Source organism: Phacochoerus africanus, chromosome X, assembly GCF_016906955.1.
Source record: "Phacochoerus africanus isolate WHEZ1 chromosome X, ROS_Pafr_v1, whole genome shotgun sequence".
NCBI classification, from domain to species: domain Eukaryota; kingdom Metazoa; phylum Chordata; class Mammalia; order Artiodactyla; family Suidae; genus Phacochoerus; species Phacochoerus africanus.
The window spans coordinates 41959448-41981638 of NC_062560.1; the positions used below are offsets into that span (position 1 = coordinate 41959448).

At 40.8% G+C, this 22191-nt stretch overlaps 1 protein-coding gene across 1 annotated transcript; it reads right to left on the minus strand.

Moving 5' to 3' along the window:
• Positions 1 to 1159: 1159 nt before the first annotated feature.
• FUNDC1 (FUN14 domain containing 1) lies at positions 1160 to 11886 on the minus strand. The gene is made up of 5 exons (XM_047765196.1): positions 11705 to 11886; positions 10818 to 10974; positions 7464 to 7539; positions 3580 to 3708; positions 1160 to 1781 (listed from the first exon to the last, which is right to left on the minus strand). Exons 1-5 carry the CDS (start codon positions 11730 to 11732, stop codon positions 1704 to 1706), a joined length of 468 nt encoding a protein of 155 aa, XP_047621152.1. The 5' UTR covers positions 11733 to 11886; the 3' UTR covers positions 1160 to 1703.
• Between the last annotated feature and the right edge of the window lie 10305 nt (positions 11887 to 22191).

Below are 22191 nucleotides of genomic sequence, written 5' to 3' on the forward strand. Positions count from 1 at the left end.
AATATCTGGTCTCTACTTGAGGGCGGACATTTTTGTGCCCCCCCCCCATGTATCACACACAGAACAGACACTATAAATATTTCCAAAATGAACAAACAGAGCCAGCTACTTGAGCTCCCCACAGTACCCTGCCTCACTGTATCAGACGAATGCTATCAGGCAGATACGGCACATACAAGCACGGCCAAGGTTTTCCCTAGCAGAGAATATTTTTCCCTTTTAATTCCACAGTAATGAAAAGTTTGGCAAGGCAGAAACATAGAGAAGCTCAAAGAAGAAAAAATAATTATTTGTAAGCAAAATCACTTCATATTGAGAAAGTTGGAGTTTTATTTAGCATTTTATCCGACGCACTAATGAGAGGAAAGGAAAAAAACAAAGACCAATCTCACATTTAATTTTAAGGAGTGTTAACGATAGTGAAAGCACACAGACCATAAGAATCTTGAAAGTATGAAATGCCTTATGCTTACAATACACAAAATATACTATGGTGACTTCCTATCAACAGGAGGTGGTCTGATATCTGCAAAGTAGTTCCGATCTGAAGACACTGATACGCGTTGTTCTGCTCTTTTTCCCCAATACTGCTCCACAACTCTATGGACAAAACAAACAATACCGAAAGCTTTCCGGGCAAAGGAGCCTCTGAGGGAGTGTGACATCAGCCCTGAGAAGCAAGTCAACCAATATAATGCTACCTAAAAACCTGAAGGCTTAGCCCTTATATCTCAGAGTGGAGGAAAGAGATGGATCTCTTTAAGCTACAATCTCATGATTTTATAGAATATCACTGCTTCTCAGACAATACTATACGACTACGTATTTTCAAGTGATTTTTACCTCTTTGTGACAAAGGGGGTAAAAATAATTCGGATTTTTAAAAAAGAAAACGAGTTTCACTCAGAGTTAATAAAATGAATCAGTGACCCAACTACATGTACCCTCCAAATAATTAGTTCTACCCGGGCTGTCAGGCTAAATAAATGAATAAAAAAAATTTAGCTTATATACAAGGAGACAGTTTTACAACTACAGACTTCAAAAAAAGAAAAAGAGCTTTAGATGTGTAGTATTTCCTTAGAAGAGCATTCCTTGAAAATGTTTACTACATAAGCAAAGAAAGAGTTGCAGGGAAAAAACCACCTAAAAATCGGTATTAAATTTAATATCTTTAATAACTCTATTATTTGTAAAGCCTTCCACAAAAGGGCATCACAGTTCTTCAGTTTATTGCAAACATAGCTTTAGACAAAAAAAAGTCAGCCCTAATGTTGAAGCTATAGTACAAATTTTTAATTATTGGCACTATACTAAAAAGCACAATGGAGAACATCTTATTAAAATAAAATGAGGAAAATATTTCACTGGGGAATAGATCCAACAGATTTTGCTTCTCTCTCCCTTTCTACTTCCAATGATGGTGTTTTATAGGCAAATTTTAAACAAATGCAAATTTTTAAAAAATAATAAAAGCCATGTTTTGCTTAGGAATACTATTATACATATACCATATAGGTTGTTTTATAGCAGATAGTAGTCTGCCAAATTTCAGATGGCAAAATGCTAAGCAGTGAGTTTGGTATCGTCCAGCTAGTTGTTTCTTGTCATCCTGGAGAATCTGCTAGTATGTGATGTTGACAGCATCTTGTCACCACTTCTCTTCTCATAGGTGACTCCACTGGGATAGATCATTCATATCCTTAAGATGCAAGGCCTAGCAAAAAGCCTCCCACAAATCCACTGGATATGACAATGTTCTGTTTGACAAATTCTGTTGCCTGAAACAAAGTTTAAACAAAAATACTCTTAATTATGCTACAACATGGATGAATCTTGAATACTTTATACTAGGTGAAATAAGACAGACAAAAAAACCCCAATGTTGTTATGATTTCCACATAGAGAAATAGTCAAATTCATCAACAGAGGTTACCAAGAGGTTACCAGAGGCAGAACTGATGTTACCAAGGACCAGGGAGAGGGGTTAACTGTGGGATTTACTGCTTAATGGTTAAGAGTTTCTATTTGGGAGGATGAAAAAGTTCTCGAAGTGGATAGTGGTAACGGCTTCACGAAAGTGTGAATGTACTTAATGCCAGTGAATTGTGCACTTAAAAATAGTTAAAATCGTAAATTTTATGTTATGTATATTTTATAGTAAGAAAAAAAGATGCAAAATTTTTAAAATATTCCTAATTATTAAATCCAGAGCTAAGTATCATTTTCAGATGTTTTCCTCAATTCAGTATTCAGCAAATATTCTTGTGTACGTACTATTGCAGGTGCCAAGCACCATGCAAGATGCCAAGGCCGTCCATCACAAACCAAGGGAGCCTAGAAGCCCCAGACAGGCCCGGTAAGCTTCTTGCTACTGAGATAACAGGCACATGGGAAGCAAAATTCTCACAGGTACAAAGAAATCTCCCTGTAATGTAGGCATAAATGGTCCATTCAGCAAGTGGTTAACATAGATGATTTAATAAATTCCTGCAGCACGCACAAGGATGATTTATTGGCCATGTCCACAGCATGCGGCACTTCCTGGGCCAGGGATTGAACCCACGCCACAACAGTGACCTGAGCCACTGCAGTGACAACACCAGATCCTTAACCACTAGGCCACCAGGGAACTCCCAATGATATTTATTAACAGTCCACTCAACCAGTAGGAAACATAAAGCATCAAAAAAATAATACCCTGACGAAATGTTTAAATCAAATAAAATCATCAAGAAGCAATTAGACAGAGCCAGACTACGGGATATTCTGCCTAAATGCTTCAAAAAACGTTAACGTCATGAAAGACAGAAAAACAAAAACAAAAAAACAGATGGGGAACCATTTAAGATTAAAGGAGACTTTAGACATGACAACCAAATGCAATACTTAATTCTTAATTGGCGGTGGGGGGGGCGTAAAAGCTATTTTGTGAAAAAATTTTAATATGAACTGTGTATTAGGAAATATTACTGTATCAAGTTAAATTTGGGGAATCGATAAGGGTAACTAATCGTATAGGAGAATATCCATATTTTTAGGAGATATGTGCTAAAGTATTTAAGAACAAAAAAACATGATGTCTTAAACAGTTCAAAAACAAAGTATAAAACACACATAGAGCAAATGTTGCGAAGCATGAACAATTTGCAAAAGAAGGGAAGGGTATCTGGGCATTCATTGTTTTTGTCTTTCAACTTTTCACCTGATTTGAAATTTTTTCAAAATAAAAGCTGGGAGAAGTAAAAGGACAGGAAAAAAACAAAGGCAAAGGAGCATTCGATTCAATTCTAAACAGAATACAAGAAGAAAATAGACAAAACACACATAAAAACATTGATGAACCTAATCTGTTAATAAAATACACACATTTTCAAACTAGTTCACCATAAAAAACAGGTGGTTTTCATTAACAACTTAAAAAAAATGATTTAAATGGTAGCTTGGTCCCAAATTTTACTTAACACTCTAGACATGATCAGAAACACCAATTCTTTTTTAAAAATAAGATGTCCCTAGTCACATTTTCTGCTGAAATTAAAAAAAAAAAAAGGAACAAAAAAATGTACAATGTCTTACTTCTTCAATTATGTTGTTGATTTCAGGTGCTGCCTTATTTGCTCGTTTCTTAATCTGTCTTTTTGCTTTGTTTACATCTTTTTCAACTCTCTTCCAGTCGATCTGCACATAGCCACTGTGACTGGCAATCTGCAAACATGTAATAAAAACGGTTAATTCTAAACCAACTAGGTTGCTAATACAATTTATGAACATTTAGAGTTCAAGAAATGTATGAAGCTTATAGGAAAGAAATCACAATTTATTCAAATTTATTCATTTACAGATACTGAGTGCTGATGCTGCACCAAGCATTGTTTTAAGGCTCCAAGCTACGGCCAAGGACAAGGGAAACAGAAGTCCTGACCCTTAGAGAGCTTACAGTCCATTAGGGAAAAGAGATGTAAGCATAAATAATTACTTAGATGTGATGAACACTATGTTAAGAAAAGAATAGTACTTAATGGGGAAAGATTTCAGAAATCATACTATAACTAATCTTTTTTTTTTTTTTTTTAAAGGGCCACATCCCTGGCATATGGAGGTTCCCAGGTTCCCAGGGGTCGAACGAGAGCTGTAGCCGCCAGCCTACGCCACAGCCACAGCACTGCCAGATCTGAGCCGTGTCTGCGACCTACACCACAGCTCACGGCAACGCCAGATCCTTAACCCACTGAGCGAGGCCTGGGATGGAATCGACAACCTCATGGTTCCTAGTTGGATTCGTTTCCACTGTGCCATAATGGAAACTCCTTTTTTTCCTTCTTCTTCTTTTTTTTTTTTTTTTTACTATAACTATTCTATAATTGTATCATAAGTTTTGGAATTTGACAATTAGCTAAAAGGACAGAGACTACTGAAATTAGTTAATAAAATAGTACCTTTTAATTAAAGAGACATTCAATTATGAGAGATCAATAGCCAATTAGTTGTTAGGTCACTAAAGTAGCTTGATAAAGGCTCTTCACTAACTCTGACTCTTTAGTTAAATTAAAAATACTTTCTGGGAGTTCTGGTCGTGGCGCAGTGGTTAACGAATCCGACTAGGAAACATGAGATTGCGGGTTTGATCCCTGGCCTTGCTCAGTGGGTTAAGGATCCGGTGCTGCCATGAGCTGTGGTGTAGGTTGCAGACACGGCTCGGATCCCGCATGGCTGTGGCTGTGGTGTAGGCCAGCGGCTACAGCTCCGATTCAACCCCTAGCCTGGGAACCTCCATATGCCGTGGGAGCGGCCCAAGAAATCACAAAAGGACAAAAAAAAAAAAAAAAAGAATATTTTCTGGTAATTGCTTCTGAAAGTGGAATACGTTCTACACAAGCTTCATGCCATAAACCCTTTTAATAAAACTACAGCTAAATGCCTGCTACCCTAAGAAAAACTCTCATATGGTGCTACTGAGACATTACAAAGTCTGAACGGGAATAGTGTGTGTGTGTAATCCAGTAAGGTCAGTCCCTCTGAATAACACAATTAACATATAAAGAATCACAACAGTAGTAAACAATTAGGCCAAGTATATCATTATATATCATTATAAATCACTTCTACCAAGCTTATGCTTTCTTTGAATCTTTTAATACATCATTTTAACTATGAACCATATACAAGATACTTCAAATAATAAAAATATCTGATTTTATATAAATAGGTTGGGAATCTTAGGTTTCATTTTCATGTGAATGACCCCATAGAAGAACGCATTTATCTGCATTTCTTCCTGTATTTATTCACCTACTATCACTTCAAAGTCCAGCCTCAGCAAAACAGAGTGGTGATCAAACCAAATGGCAAGTGAAAGCTTTTCCTGACAAGACTAATTTGGGTCGCAGACATGGAGGTGGTGATGAGCCTTAAGGGCCCTCCCATAGACAGCAACTATAAACCGAGGTTAAAATACAAGGGCAAGAATTAACAAAGGCAAGCAGATTTTGAAGAGGAGTTAAAATACAAGGGCTCCCAAATTAACAAAAGCAAGCGGATTTTGAAGGGACCAACATAAGGTGAGTGGTCTTTTTTTTTTTGGCTTTATCCTGAGGACAAGATGCAGTTACAGGGTGGCTACAAGTTCAATAGGAAATAAGCCTTTTTTCTAGCCTGAAGAACCCAAGGACAGAGCCCAGGACAGCAACAGCTGCCAGAAAGAACAGAGCTAGAGAAGGGGAGCCCCAAATTCTATGTGTAAACTCTACCCAGGTCCTGAACCACATATTCATGTGGCATAATGAGGCACCCTGGCTAAGGCTAAAAAAACCATAAATAAACTGAGATCTGAGCCACTACCCACCACAGGGAAATGGTGTTTGCAATTTGAGTCTAACCAAGTTAACTGCCTACTAAAATCAAAACATCAGCAAACTCCAGGACATGCAAAGTAGATTGAAATGTATAATTCTGAAAACATTTTAGGGAACTGCTTCAGTCTAGTATCCTTTTCTATTAAACAGAAATGACAAGAGTTTTCAAAACAGTTACAAAATTAAATATTTTGATTCTTGATAACTATATAAATAACTTAAATTCTTGGTTCTATATAAACCCAAGTCAAAATCAGCTTAAATAAAATTCTCCTTTGTAGAAATACTGGCATATTCATCCACAAGACTAAACTGATACAAACCATATTCTTTTTTTACATCTTACCACAGGTAAGAAGCAATTACTCCTAATAATGCCATCAATAGAAAGAAAAATATATATATACTTTTTAAATTATTGAGTAAACAACTCAAAATCTGCTTAACACATATGAATCCAGTTCCTTTGTACTTCAGGCAATGACACTGGTTATTACATGATCAATGGCTTAGGTGCTGAAGTCAGATTTTGGTTGCTATGACCATTAATCATTTTTAAAATCTGACAGTTCTCTGTATCTTTAAATTGTTATGAACATTCATTCCCAGAGATTTTCAATCTTAGGATTTACTATATTTAATCTTCAGGGAATGTTATTTGGGGGGAAATATATGCCAAACAGACATGAATGCCAGATAATATCCTGATAAACATCCTCCAACAGCAAGGCATTTTTATTTATTTATTTATTTATTTTTGTCTTTTGTCTTTTGTTGTTATTGCTATTTCTTGGGCCACTCCCGCAGCATATGGAGGTTCCCAGGCTAGGGGTTGAATCGGAGCTGTAGCCACCGGCCTATGCCAGAGCCACAGCAACGCGGGATCCGAGCCGCGTCTGCAACCTACACCACAGCTCACGGAAACGCCGGATCCTTAACCCACTGAGCAAGGGCAGGGACTGAACCCGCAACCTCACGGTTCCTAGTCGGATTCGTTAACCACTGCGCCACAACAGGAACTCCGTGAATGATTTTTTAAACTCGATTTTCCACTTTCTACATTATTTTGGTTCCCTAGTTTAAAAAAAAAAGTCAGAAATTGCTAACAGCAATTTCCTCTGGGAAGGAAAACTCTATGACTAAGTAGGGAAGGAAAGAGAGTTTTTGAACTTTGTATGTATTGCGTATGAACTTTAAATTTATTTATTTTTATTTGTTGCTTTTTAGGGTCACGCCCGCAGCACATGGAGGTTCCCAGGCTAGGGGTCAAAATCGGAGCTACAGCTGCCGGCCCACGCCACAGCCACAGCCACAGCCAGATCGTTAACCCACTGAGCAAGGCCAGGGATCGAACCCGCAACCTCATGGTTACTAGTCAGATTCATTTCCACAGCGCCACAACGGGAACTCCTTAAATTTATTTTAAATGGTCACGATGATTAAGTACATCATTGATGAAATGTTTATTTTGCTAGGAAGATGCTTCAAGGGAAATCTGGGTAAAGCAGTAACCAAAAAAATGCAGCACCTCAAATTTTAATAGTTGTCTTTTTAATAGCTGGAATCAAACCGTGCTTTAAAAAAACCTGACCTAAAGCTCTGACATACCTGAAGAAGAAGAAAGCCACCACCTACTGCAGTTGCTGCAAGTTTTCCAACTTTCTGGAACAAAAATCCTGCACACCTTTAATGAAAGAAATGACAAAGGATGAGAACAACCAATAACATACTAAACCTCTCCCTTCTACTTTCATTGCTTTTCTAATCAAAATCGTAATGTCTTCCCATTTCTCTTGATCATGTCCCTTAGCTGCTCAGAAATGCTCCGTGTTTCCCTTCAGTTAGACTAGTCAAAAGGGCACAATCTCAACTACCCGAGATGTGTTTCAAAACAAGGGATGGAGAGCAGGAGAGGGGAATTTATAGGAAAAGAACTAGCTACTGACTGTACTCTTCCTTCTACACTTACGTGTTAAGTCCGAATTCCCCATCATAAAAGTGATTTGTTCTGTTTCGTTTTTTTTTTTTTTTTAACATGGTCAAGGCGTTCTGCACACCTGGCCGACCCTCACCTCTCTCTACCCAAACCTTCTGCTCCAACCCAATTAGTTTCCATACAGGTCACACCACTGTTGCTCAAGCTATTCATCTCCCTGTTTCTAGAGGTTTTGACCTAGCTCTACCTGTCTTAAACTTTTCTACCCTTTAAGGTCCAGCTGGAGTTCCACCTTCAGGACTATACCTCATTTCTCATGGGTTCCCTGTCCATTTCTATGTCTATATTAAACCTGTTTTGTCTCATTTATCCCGTAAGGATGTCAACCCATACTTCTTGTGAGCTCATTATTCCCTTCAGTGTTCCAGATCCACAGTGTGCAAAAGAATCTCAAATTTCTAACTCTAGCCTTCTGTACTGGATTTTCCCCAAGTCCTTGACCTTCCCCGAACCTTTGGACTAAGGTCATTGCAGATGTAATTAGTTCAGATGAGGCCAAACTGGAGTAGGATGGGCCCCAAATCCCATATGTCACAGAGACACACAGAGGGAAGGCGGCCATGTGATGACAGAGGCAGAATTGGAGGGATGTGTCTACAACTTAAGGAATGCCAAGGATTGCTGGCAACCAAGAGAAGCCTGGAGAAAAGCATGGAACAAAGTCTCCCTGAGCCTCCATGAAGGAACCAACCCTGGTGACACCTTTCAAACTTCTGGCCTCCAGACCCGTGAAAGAATGAGTTTCATTTTAAGCCACCCAGTCATGATGCTTTGTCACAATAGCCCTGGGAAACTAATACACCTTCATAAATGGAAATCTCACATTTCCAATTACCTGATGAGCTTCTCTTGCACCCAGATCCACATGTTCAAAGTGTCCCAAAGCAAACACCATCTTTCCAACCAAGAAAACTGCTGCTAAGGTGCCGGTGTATAAGCGACAGCACCGTTCTCTAGGCTCACCTCCTCTCGCTCATCTCAGATCACCTTCTTCATCGCCTTTGGGGTCCAACTGACTGCCAGTTCTCTACACTCGGGGATCTCCAAAACAGTATTTGATTCTGTCTTCTTTCCATCCTGAAGGGTGTCACTGCCTTGCCTCCAGATCACACTAAGGGCCCTCTAACTAATCTTCACACCTCCCAGCTCACCCGGCAGCTACCCATGCCGCTGTCAGTTTTAATTTCTCATCATGCTCAAGAACCTATAGCTACCAACAGCTAAATATAATCTCCTTAGCTTCCCATTCATGTCCTGAATTGGTCTGAATTGTTAACGGATTAGTCTGTTAGCCATTCTTCCTTAACTTATGCCACAACAGTTCAACAGTTCCATACCCTAAGAAAACTGCAAAACCAGATTACACTGAATCTAGAGTCATCACAACAAATCACCTGTTTAACATTATAGGTCTATTACACAGCTCCTGGATGGACATCTGGCTCTAGTCCAAACACATGTGGCCCTCAGTAGAGGAGACGGCAGCAAAGACTCCGAAAAGGGAGCAGAGGAGAGAAGCAACAGCCAGGTCTTAACTATATCCCAGAGAGTATGCTCCACAAGCATGTCTATCCTTTGCCTGCTATGGCATACAAGCCACTGCAGGAAACCTACTAATTTCCCTGTTCTGTCTCTAGGCTTTCCCAGCAAACTTCTGTCAATTACAGGGCTTCTCACCCAGTTTGGCCTACAAAAAGAAAATACACAATGATATAATTCTAGTGTTCAATTATTTTTTTCAGTCTCTTTTAAGATGGGGCTTCAGACCGTGACTCACATTAACCAATCAGCCTATGGCACCAAAGCCTTATTTAAGCAGAAGGCCAGGTCCTGAATTGTGGGCATCGAGGTACAACCAGCCTGTGAAGGATCATCTGAAGAACCAGGGCTCTGACTAGGCATCTCTCGAACTGTAGGCTTTGTTCATAAGCAGCATTAATAAGTACACATTATGAATAAAAACAGCGTCTCTTCATTACAGAATCTTCACGAGTGTTTCTACCATAAAATGACATTTATTAAAAAAAGCATAAGTGCCCCATTATTCCAAGGTGAGTGTACAACACAAATCAAAACATTTCCTTTTATACTTATCAAGTTTGTACATATTTAAATTCATGTAAGATGAATTTGACTTGGAATGTAAGAAAAAAAGTGACTATTCACAAGTTACGCACCCACACTAATTTCAAAGATTCTCTCAAGGTCATAAACATTTTCAAAACAAAGGGTCAAACTTGTTTCTGACCTGTGTTATTTGGCTAATCTTTTAGTCTAAGACTAACAGAATTGGATCCGTAGTGGCAATGATACAATCATGTGGTCTGAAATGTTAACCTAATTAATGTTAGGTTAATGCTTATTAACCTCTCCCCCTTAACGTCCTCCATAACATTACTACTGTGTAAGCAATCAGTCCTTTATTCCCAACAATGTAGACCCAATGCTCTACAGCTCTTCCTCAGCGTATTAGCACAATCCAAACTAGCCCCTAAAAATGGACAGAATCAGTCATTTTTACTGAGAATTTTACACTGCTCTCTAAGGGGCTGATACTCCTGAGGATCAGTTTTACTGTGGGAGTTCAGAGCGTTTTCCAGATGTGAGCACAAGGAAGAAATTATTTACATATAATGAATTCTTCTCCTTTATGTTTTTCTCTCTTTAGCCACTGTCACTGAATCGGATCTAGTAACATCTGCTAAAGCTGAGAAGGGGGGAAATCTACAAAGAACCAAAGGAAGGGTGAGGAGGGGGCACAGGGAAGGGCATGGAGGAGGAGGATCATCAAAACCCAAGAGTCTGTGAGGGTAGATTACACTCATCTTAGGGCAGAGAAAAGCCTCAAGGTACAGCTCTTTAGGGATTAACAGTGTAAAGCCACTGACTGAGCACAGAATTGGCCCAGATACAAAAGGACAGTAGTCAGGCTCCCAATGAAATTCAAGGAAAAAAGATGTTCTCACCAGCCACTCACTCCACCCATTACAATCTGGGTGGCCACTGAGTATTTTTCTACCATAGGTCCGGAACTGTGGCCAAACACTCGATTCCACCAGTGGTGTCTTCTGGCATACTCAGTTAAATCCAACACTTCGTAAGAGTCATCATCACTTTCATAGTCTTCAAAACGGAAAACGAAAGCAACACATTTACAGTCAACCGAAAGTTAAAAATGCCCTATACATTTTTTCATCTGTTACAACTCATTGCTACTTTTGGCAAACAGCTAAAAACGCCCAGATGGTAACAAACTTTGTTAAACCCAATCCCTGAGACTAGGGCCTCGAGAGCATCTCGCTTCCAAAGGCTCAGGAACCAGCCCGGGGAGTCGGGGCAACGTCAGTTACACAGCAGAGGGGTCACCCGCCCCCAAATCTCAGTAGGGTCAGGTCGGAGTTTCACAGCCGGGTCCACCCCCACCCCAGTCTCAATAGGGTCCGGTCAGAGTTCCACAGCAGGAAGGGTTACCCTCAAGTCTCAGGTTCAGGGTCAGCGCAGGGTCCATTCTTCTCAGTGGGAGAAAAAAAGGGGGGTCCTCCACTGACAGAGTCGGGTCTGTCAGTGGAGCATTAATCACGTCAGAGCCAAGATTTTTAAAACCATTAGAAGACAGCTAGAAAGGGCCGTAGGTGAAGGTAAGGCGGGAGGTGGGGCTGTGTTGGGGGAGGGGAGGGAGCCCCTCTTCGCCTGCGGGGAGGGGGTACTCAGAGAGGCTACCTCCAAAAAAAAAAAAAAAAAAAACACAGAGCTCCCAGGAACCCTAGGTCAGGGGAAGGAAGAGGCGCCCCCAAAGCAAGGTCGAGAGCTGTGAGCCGCGTCTAAAATACTACTTCGGGGCCCGGCCGCTCACCTTGGGGAGGGGGGTTCCGGGTCGCCATGATACCGCCGGCGGCCTGTACTGAAGGTGGTCCCAGCCCTCCCTCCTCTCCCTACCACTTTAAGAGCCGCTCTAGACCCAGGTGGAAGTCTATGGTCTCTTTTTTTCCCTCCTCCGCCTGCGCCTCCTCCTTCTCCTTCTCCTCCTCCTCCTCCTCCTCCTCTTCCTCCTGGCGCGTTGTCCTGTCCCCGCCTCCTCCTCCAAGCGCAGGGCCTTCTGCGCAAGCGTCAGGCTCAGGGGGTGCGGGGAGGGGGGAGGGGAGGGGAGGGGGCGCGGCTAGCAGCCCGCGAGGGCTTGTGGGAGTTGTAGTCCGTTGCCGTCTACAAACCTGGTTTCCCACCCCTCCCCCTCTAGAATTTCCAGAACAAGAATCTTGTTATTTTGTTTTAAAGGGCCTCAGGTCTGGAGGGGAGGGGGTGTCACAGGGCGGTTACGTCGAAAAGCAGCTTGCCGTTTGTAGCGCTGTACCAGAAAGAGGCTTTTGAAAAGAGGTAAGAGAAACCCCGTTTCAAGCCACACTTTTCTGAGTCAAGGGCTAACAGATGGAAAATTTTTCTAACGCGCTGCTGCTGGGAATTGGAACCTTTTCATCCTCCCCTTCTCCACACGTTTCCTGCCAGGAACCCAAGGGAGGAAGAGGAAGGCCTAGGAACTGACCTGACACGCGTTATTCAAGAGGACATAATTTTTGAGCATCATTTTTATTATTTGAATCTGACAGAGGAACGAGGTCAAGTTCTTCTCCCAGAAGCCCTACGGGTTTCGGTTGAATGAAAAGCTGTGTTAATCACCCAGTCACTAACTCAACCCCAAACTTGTTTTGAATTTGCTTTGCACCGCCATTCGTTGTACAATTAACACAGCCCTATCAGTATTCCTATTCCGAGAATATGAATATGAAGGAAAAAACAAGAAATTCTGGTAGAAGTTGCTTTCCTTAAAATATTGACTTACATAATTGCACTTGGCTTTTCAAATCCTGGTGCTCTAAATGCAAAGGTTGATTCTCTCAAGCTCCTCTGATTGTGCCACTCAAAATGCAATTCTAAGACTGCCTGGAGATGTTTGTGATCACTTTGTGGAAGATGACTCTTTTTGGAAACAAAATCACTTTAAGGGACGTAACTTCAGAAGTCCCCACTGAAATATTTTCTTCCAAGAGTTAACAGATTTGAGTTCATACACGCCTTCCTCCTCATTGCCCATCTATGCCTCATGAGGTGCTAACAAATAAGAGAAATTGCAAGTGATGGGCCACTGAAAGAACAGAAAGGAGAAGAAAGGAAAAAAATTACAAATTGGAAGAGGGTTGACTGGGCCAATGACGTCCAAATGACACTGTCACATGCTTCTAGCAGTAGCTACCAACTACAGGAAGAAGCAGCTTTCCTATCAAAGCAATGGTATTTCGAATTAAATGATTATGGAGAAATGAGGGAGAAAATGGAAACAAAGCACTGCTCTTATGATGCCCAAGAAGAGATCTCTGTATCCAAAACGTATCTGAAACCTGTCCAAAAATGAATTAAAAGGCAGTCATTTCTCTGAAGGACTTGAGGGCTAGAATGAACGTTTTAATGCTCTCCCCTTTTTCTTGCAGTACGCCCTTGCCCAAGGAAGTTGGTTGTATAACATATTTTTCTAGTGTGAGGTTTTTTCTTTCCCAGTATTGAAAAAGCTGTCATTTTGTTGGCTCGGTGATGAACAGCTGAACGTGTGAATTGTGTACACAGAGTTTAAACGGAGCTATGGATCCTCCTGGTGGGTTCAAGAGGGTGATTTTTTAATTCCCATTTTGAATAGTGAATAGTGATGCGGTTTTTTTTTTTTTTCAGTTAGTCCTAATAAACATTTTCATTGTGAACACCGATATCTTATCTACGGCTGTACCAAAACATAATTCAGGTAGTCTCCAGCTTTTCAATGGGTAGGGTTCCAAAAGTTTATGAGTAACTTACTTGAAACAGAGAACATTTTCTATTTCATCCATAATGAAACTGTAATGAAACTAGTCCTTCCTCGTCGCCATCTTTCCTCATTGTCGTTGAAAACCTCATTTGTTAAAAACAATTTCGTCAGAATTGAGAAAAACAAAAGGCAGACAAAATAACAAACGAACAATTCACACTCCCTGGACAAGATAACCCTCCCCCCTGGCTAAAACTAATCCCAACACAATGGAGCCCACTCACCCCACATTCACACACTTAAAATGGTCTCAGTGACCTTTCCAAGTACTGAGAGTATCAGTTGCTGATGAGAAAAATGTGGCAAAGGTGATGTTTTGTGCACGAGCTGGCGGGAGTGTAAACAGGTACAAGTTTTGATAATGTGGATCCACAATCTTAAAGAGGCCACTTCACTAAAAATCAGTGCCAAAGACAATATAAAGAGTTCTTATTCTTACCGATGTTCACTACAGAGTTGTTGTTTGGTTTGGTTTGGTTTTTCATAATGAAAAGGAATAGAAACAATAGAGGAAAGTGGAAGGCGTCCAACAGCAGATGATTAGTTATGGAAATGACTGAATGTTACGTTTAAAAAGACTGTAATAACAGGAAAGTGCTTAAGTGAAAAATATTGTTTACCCAAGTGTATTTACGGTTTTATTGCAAATGATTGATTCAGTTTCTGCTAAAAATGCATTAAGACTTGATAAACTGAAATGGATTATGTTACAGACTTGATTCTAGCCCACTGGCATTTATCTCTGTGTTCTGCTGAACTCAACAGTTTATAAGGTATTGTTACTGAACCAAACTTGAGTCGGCTTGCCCCCGCACAGTAAAGCCAATCTACTGACACCAGGTTTTGGTGAAGGCAAGTGTAGCTGATTATTGTAAGGCACCATACAAAGGGTCTAGCACAGCTAATGCTCAGAAAGTCCAAACTCAGAGCTCCTGCTGTGGCGCAATGGGATCAGCGGCATTTTGTGAGCTCTGGGGTGAGGGTTCCATCCCCAGCCTGGCACAGTGGGTTAAGGATCTGGTGTTGCCACAGCTACAGCTTAAGTCTCAACTATTGCTTGGAGCTGATTCCTGGCCCGGGAGCTCCATATGCCAAGGGGTGGCCAAAAATGGAAAAAAAAAAAAAAATGCCCAAACTCCTCAATGGGTTTCAGCAAAGCACTTTTTTTTTTTTTTGCTTTTTTAGGGCCACTCCCGTGGTATATGGAGGTTCCCAGGCTAAGGGTCGAATCGGAGCTACAGCTGCCGGACTAACTCACAGAGGAAACTCGGGGTCTAAGCTGTGTCTGCGACCTACACCATAGCTCACGGCAACGCTGGATCCTTAACCCACTGAGCAAGGCCAGGGATCGAACCCGCAACCTCATGGTTCCTAGTCGGATTCGTTTCTGTTGTACCACAACGAGAACTCCTCAGCAAAGCATTTTTAAAGGCCCGGTGAGGGCAGAGGAATCCCAGGCTATAACATCAGCTCATACGCACTTCTCTGATTGGTTGATAGCGAGGTCACAGGGTGTGGTCACAGGGGTTAACATGAATCGTTGGGTGCCTATAGGTCAGGGAGCTGTGTGCTCATGGTCGTCAGGCAGTTAACGTCTTCATTTGGTGGGGGGTTTGCATCTGTAAAACAACTTGGGAAATGTGCATCAGATACTGTTATCCAGGTACTTAGGAGAACAGCTAAAAAAGAGGATATGAAGAAGGGGTCTGTCCCGAGAAGACCCCATAGGTTTGCTTGGGGTTCTGCTTGCCTACAGTAGTGATAGATGACTGCTGGATGGAAAAATAAGCAAAGATAGCCAGGAAAACTCTGGAAAAAAAGAGAAGTACCCTGACCACATGTGAAAATATAGTTTTTTTCAAAGCTACCCATTAAAACAGTGTGATACCGGTACATGAACAGACAGACAAAGGGACTGGAATAGAACGTCTAGAAATAAAAACAATATATACCAGAATGGAGTACATGATAAAAGTGGAATCTCAAGTCAGGTTAATATGAACTTTATTTTTAAAATTGTTGTTGAATTACCCAAGGCTGATATCAGCCATCTGGAGAAATGTACAACTGAATTCAGACCTTAACAACATGTACCCATATAAATTCTAAATAGCTCAAATACCCAGATTTAGGAATTAAAATATTAAAACTCATTGAAGAAAACTGGGCAAATTCCTTTATAACTGCAGCAGGGATGACCTTTTATCAATGACTCAAAAAACCCATGAGTTTGATTTCATGAAACTTAAAACCTAAGCATAAAAAACACAAGCCAAGTCAACAAATTCCAAACTGAGAACGTTTGCAATTCTTATCAAAGGCAAAGGACTAACCTCCCTAATATATAAAAGCTCCTTAAAAAGAGAACTTAGGGGTTCCCATCATGCCTCAGTGGTTAAGGAATCCAACTAGGAACCATGAGGTTGTGGGTTCAATCCCTGGCCTCGATCCTTGGGTTAAGGATCCGGTGTTGCCGTGAGCTGTGGTGTAGAATGGTGGCTGTAACTCCAATTCGACCCCTAGCCTGAGAACCTCCATATGCCTTGGGTGTAGCCCTAAAAAGCAAAAAAACAAAAAAAGAGAACTTAAAAAAAGACCAACCACCCTAATAGAACAGCAAGAGACATATAAACAATTCACAGAAAAAATACAAATGGCCCTAAAACACACAAAAATCTCTCAATCCCAATTATAATAATTGAACATAGTAATTCTTTTTTTTTCCCACTGTATAGCATGGGGACCAAGTTACACATACATGTATACATAATTTTTCCTCCCATTGTAGTGTTGCGATCTAAGTATCTAGACATAGTTCTCAATGCTACCCAGCAGGATCTCATTGTAAATCCACTCCAAAAGCTCCCTCCCTATCCCTCCACATTCCCCCCCAACAACCACAAGTCTATTCTCCAAGTCCATGATTTTCTTTTCTGTGGAAAGGTTCATTTGTGCTGTATATTAGATTCCAGTTAATAATTCTTACTTAACAAATTAACTAAAATCCGTAAGTGTGACAACAGACTTGATATGTTCACCTGATATTTTCACAAGTGTGCAAGGTTACTCATTGTAGCACTGTCTGGCAACGCAAAAGATTGGAAGCAACCCAAGTGTCCAGCATTAAGGGACTGCTTAATGAACCACAGTAGATCCATACAACTGCAGCTGTAATAAATAAGTAAATTTAAAAAAATAAGGATGATATCACTTATATCTGGAATGTAATATAAGGCACACATGAATCTTTCCACAGAAAAAATCATGGACTTGCAGAATAGACTTGTGGTTGCCAAGGGTGGGGGAGAGAGTGGGATGGACTGGGAGCTCGGGGTTCATAGATCAGACTGTTGCCTTTGGAATGGATAAGCAATGAGCTCCTGCTGTGTAGCACTGGGAACTCTGTCTAGTCGCTTATGATGGAGCATGATAATGGGAGAAAATAGAATGTGCACATGTGTGTGTAACTGGGTCACCATGCTGTTCAGAGAAAAAAAAATTGTATGGGGAAATAACTATTAAAAAATAATTTTAAAAAGTTAAAAAAAGAGAAAAAAATAAGAAGGGATTTATCTATGTTCTGATTTGGAAAGTTGCCTAAGATGTGTTGTTAAAGTAAAACAGCAAGATGCAGAACGATGTGCTGATTTTTTGCAAAAACAGTTTTATTGAGATGTAATTCATATATCATACAAATTACCCATGTAAATTTTACAATTCAGTGTTTTTAGTATATTACATTATTCATTTTTTAAATTGTGGTAAATATATATATATAAATTAAAATTTCCATTTTAGCCATTTTAAGAGTATAAGTCAGGAGTTCCCTGGTGGCTCAGTGGTTTGGGGATCTGGCATTTTCATCACTGTGCCTCGGGTCACTGCTATAGTGCAGGTTTGATCCCTGGCCGGGAAACTTCTGCAGGCCATGGGCACGGCCAAAAATAAAAGGGGAGGGAAGGGTATAATTCAATGGCATTAATTAGCTTCACAAGGTTGTACAGTTATCATCATGATGTGTTTCCAAAACGGTTTCATCTCCCGACACAGAAACTCTGTAATCATCAAGCAATAATTTCTCATTCTTCCGCCCCACAGCCCCTGGTCACCTCTATTCTACTTTCTATCTGTATGAATTTGCCTATTCTGGATACCTCATAAGCGGAGTCATACAGTATTTGACCTTTCGTATCTGCCTTATTTCCCTCAGCATAATGTTTTCTAGGTTTATCCACTTCGTATCACATGTCAAAAGTTCATTTCTTTGCATGGCTGAGTAATATTCCATTGTATGGATATACGTGACTTCTCCTCTCAAGCTATGAAAGTCCTAGACGGCATCCTCTTCCAAAATAAAGCTGCTTCTTATACATTGAAAATCTGTTGTTTACTGCAGCCACCTTTACGAATTATTTTAGCTGGATTTTCTGAATAACTTGCTGCATCTTTTGCATCAGCGCTTGGTTTCTCACCTTACACTTTTATATTATGGGGATGGCTTCATTCCTTAAACTTCATGAACCAACCTCTGCTGGCTTCACACTTTTCTTCGGCAGCTTTCTTATCCCTTGTCAGCTCTGTAGGGGGTGAAGAGAGGTAGAGCCTTCTCCGGGTCAGGCTTTGGCTTACCAGAATGTTGTGGCTGGTTTCAGCTTCTCTTCAGACCACCCAAGCATTCTCCTATCAGTGATAAGCCTGCGTAGCTGTCCTGTCATTTGCATGTTAACAGGAATAGCACTTTTCATTTCCTTCAAGGACCTTTCCTTTGCATTCGCAACGTGGCTAGCTGTTTGGTGCAAGAAGCCTAGCTTTCAGCCTATCTGAGCTTTTGACATGCCTTCCTCACTAAGCTTAAGCATTTCTAGCTTTTGATTTAAAGTGAGAAAGGGGAGTTCCCGTTGTGGCGCAGCGGAAACGAATCCGACTAGGAACCATGAGGTTGCGGGTTCGATCCCCGGCCTCGCTCAGTGGGTTAAGGATCCAGCGTTGCCATGAGCTGTGGGGTAGATCGCAGACAAGGCTTGGATCTGACATTGCTGTGGTTCTGGCATAGGCCGGCAGCTATAGCTCTGATTAGACCCCTGGCCTGGGAACCTACATATGCCGCAGGTGCGGCCCTAAAAAAGACAAAAGACAGACAAAAAAAAAAAAAAGTGAGAAAGGTATGACTCTTCCTTTCACTTAAAATGTGGAACAGCCATTTAATGGAACAGTCAGAACATACACAATGATTATGGATTAAGTTCATTGTTGATTTGTGGCTCCCAGAACAATTACAATAGTAACATCAAAGATCATTGTTCGCAGATCACCCTAAGAAACATAATAATAATGAAGAAGATTGAAATATTGACTCAGATATGAAGTGAGGAAATGTTGTTGGAAAAATGGCACCAATACACTTGCCCGATGCAGGATTGCCAAAAAATTTCAATTTGCAAAAAAAAAAACAAAAACAAAAACAAAGAGTTCCCGTTGTGGGTCAGTGGTTAACGAACCCAACTAGTATCCATGAAGATGTGGGCTTGATCCCTGGCCTCGCTCAGTGGGTTAAGGACCTGGCATTGACATGAACTGTGGTGTAGGTCACAGATGTGGCTCAGATCTGGCTGTGGTGTAGGCCAGCAGCTGCAGCTCCACTTGGACCCCTAGCCTGGGAACCTCCACATGCAGCCTCAAAAAGACAAAAAAAAAAAAAAGAAGAAGAAGCCATAACAGTGAAGCACAATAAAATAAGTTATGCCTTTATTTCTAGTAGTTTTAATTACAAATGCTAATTAGTTCTTAACCTTTAGAAAACTTAATTGCTAATGAAAACTAAGTAAGCACTTGTGAACTGTCTGTTATACCAGCATTCTATAGATTGGCAAATTTACAAATACATTTCATAATTTTTAGAAGCATGTTTTCCTCCTAGTAAATTTTTTTTTTTTGATCTTTTGTCTTTTTAGGGCTGCACCTGCAGCATATGGAGATTTCCAGGTTAGGGGTCTAATCGGAGCTACAGCTGCCAGCCTACGCCACAGCCACAGCAATGCCAGACCCGAGCCGTGTCTTCGACCTATGCCACAGCTCAGGGCAACGCTGGATCCTTAACCGACTGAGCGAGGCCAGGGATCCAACCCGCAACCTTATGGTTCCTAGTGGGATTCGTTTCCACTGTGCCACGTCGGGAACTCCGTAAATTTTTCAATTAGTTACAAAACACGTTTACAGACTCAAATTATCTTTAGTTCCTTTGTAAAAAGCCAAAAGTAAATAAACATGTTCAACATCATTGAACAATAATGATGTTTCGATATTTCATCTTATATGGAAATAATCTATAAACTCAATGAACAGCCATCATTTAACTTAACTTAGTACTGATACCGGAAAGATGTTACTGGAATCTGGGTTCTTGTTCACGCAGCTGAAGAATGAACTTCGGGAACACACAGGCAGCAAACAAGCAAAGTCTTTATTACAGGAAAGCAAATAGCTCCCGGGACAGCTGGGAGGGGGGAGAAGAGCCCCCTTCTCTATTGTCTTATGGGGATTTTTAATCCCTTAAAGATGGGGGGGTAGCAACATGGGGTCCCGAAAGATGTAGTTTTCTCCCATTGGCCTTGCTCAGTTATCTATATCAGTTCTTATCCAATAGGGTCTTAGGGGTGAAATGTCCCGTAGGTCTCATGGTTTCTTTGCCCCTTTCTTCCTGTAAACTGAGTCACAGGGGGTCAGAGATTAATGTCCATCCCTATATTAAACAAGGCCTGTGGGGATGTTACTCTCTGGAGCCCTTAAGCCCCACGTGTGAATCAATAGCCATATCAAAGAAAGCATCGAAGCCCATGCTCCTCCACTGACTACCTGAGTTAGCATTCTGCCTCAGTACCATTTCAAGTTACCAAAAAGATTAAACATTTTTTTTTTAGCCACACCTTTGGCATATGGACTTTCCTGGACCAGCAGCTGCAACCCATGCCACAGCTGCAGCAATGCCAGATCCTTAACCCACTTCACTGGGCCAGGGATGGAACCTGTAGCTCAGCAGCAGCCCAAGCCACTGCAGAGGCAACACCAGATGCCTATCCCGCTGCACCACAGCAGGAACTCCTAGAAATTATTTTGAAGTAGACGTAAAGCATAATTATTATTAAATTCTTTATAAACATTTATCTTACCTCTAATTCACTTGTTCTTCACAATTATATTTAGATCACTCATGAAAATTTCATGAGACATCGAACAGGTAACTAGCATCTTAAGGTTTTTTGTTTCTTGCTAATAAATTCTGTAACAGGGATAAAATGAAATTATTTTACTAGTAAATTCAGGTAGAATCAAAGTTCTGTGTTTGCATTATATTAAATGCTGATACATCTGAAGACATGCCTATTTTAATTGGACTGACAAACTTAAACCAGCATTTATTTACCTGAGATTGTCCTAAATCACCTAAACTTTAAAAAAAAAAATTGGGGTTAGTTTCTGGTTTTTTTTGTCTTTTTTTTTTGCCATTTCTTGGGCCACTCCCGTGGCATATGGAGGTTCCCAGGCTAGGGGTTGAATCGGAGCTGTAGCCACCGGCCTACGCCAGAGCCACAGCAACGCGGGATCTGAGCCGCATCTGCAACCTACACCACAGCTCACGGCAACGCCGGATCCTCAACCCACTGAGCAAGGGCAGGGATCGAACCCGCAACCTCATGGTTCCTTGTCGGATTCGCCAACCACTGCGCCACGATGGGAACTCCAGTTTCTGTATTTTTGAGAGCTTTAGGCGTACTTGATTTATATAAGTGCTTCTTTTTCTTTAAGCCGTAAAGCAAAGCTCTTTACAAAGTAATTTTGGCAATACCATCCAGAGGGGGGAAATCACATACACCCATAAAGACACACAGAAACATAAAGACAGATGCAAACAGAGATCATATAGTTCTTGCTGTAAACTTTTAGCCATTGGACATGTCCAATAATCCAAAAGTCACTCGTTTATAAAAGAAGAGTTGGATCCAAATTGTGTTTATGGCAGATGGCTTAAGTTGAGTTTACCTACTCAGATGGTTAAAGTTTTTTACTACATTAATGGTTAAAAAAACTACATTAAGTTTTTTTTCATTCCCTGATATCCAAACAGCTCCTTTTTTCTCCCCCTTCCCATAAGAATTGCCTCCCTGAGTTTCCGTTTCAAAGAGACGGCTCTGAGTTCCCTGATAAAACCAGGTAGAATATTTACATCTCAAAGGCACAGAAGAAGGGTGTTCGTTTTTGCCAAGAAAGATTTTGTTTCCAAAGTCCAGATCTTTCACAGTATCTACAAGCATTTTCAGATGAATAGGGGAGGTTTGGGGGTTTGGTAGAAAGGGGCTTTAAGATGGGCTTTAAGAGCTGCATTTCTGTTCTTGGAGAGACTCAATTTGTAAGACAGAAAGAGTTGTTTTTAATTCCTCAAAGAAGAATTGGATTGCAATCTGAGCGATATAAGGGACTGATACTACTACATTCTC

What these genes read in the sequence shown, in the direction of transcription:
- FUNDC1 (XM_047765196.1), bottom strand. Translation starts at nt 11,732, where the DNA reads ATGGCGACCCGGAACCCCCCTCCCCAAG. An exon ending in ATGGGTGGAGTGAGTGGCTG is followed by an intron (nt 7,540 to 10,817) that starts GTGAGAACATCT and finishes CTTTCATTAAAG; the next exon opens with GTGTGCAGGATTTTTGTTCC. An exon ending in GTGGCTTTCTTCTTCTTCAG is followed by an intron (nt 3,709 to 7,463) that starts GTATGTCAGAGC and finishes ACATGTTTGCAG; the next exon opens with ATTGCCAGTCACAGTGGCTA.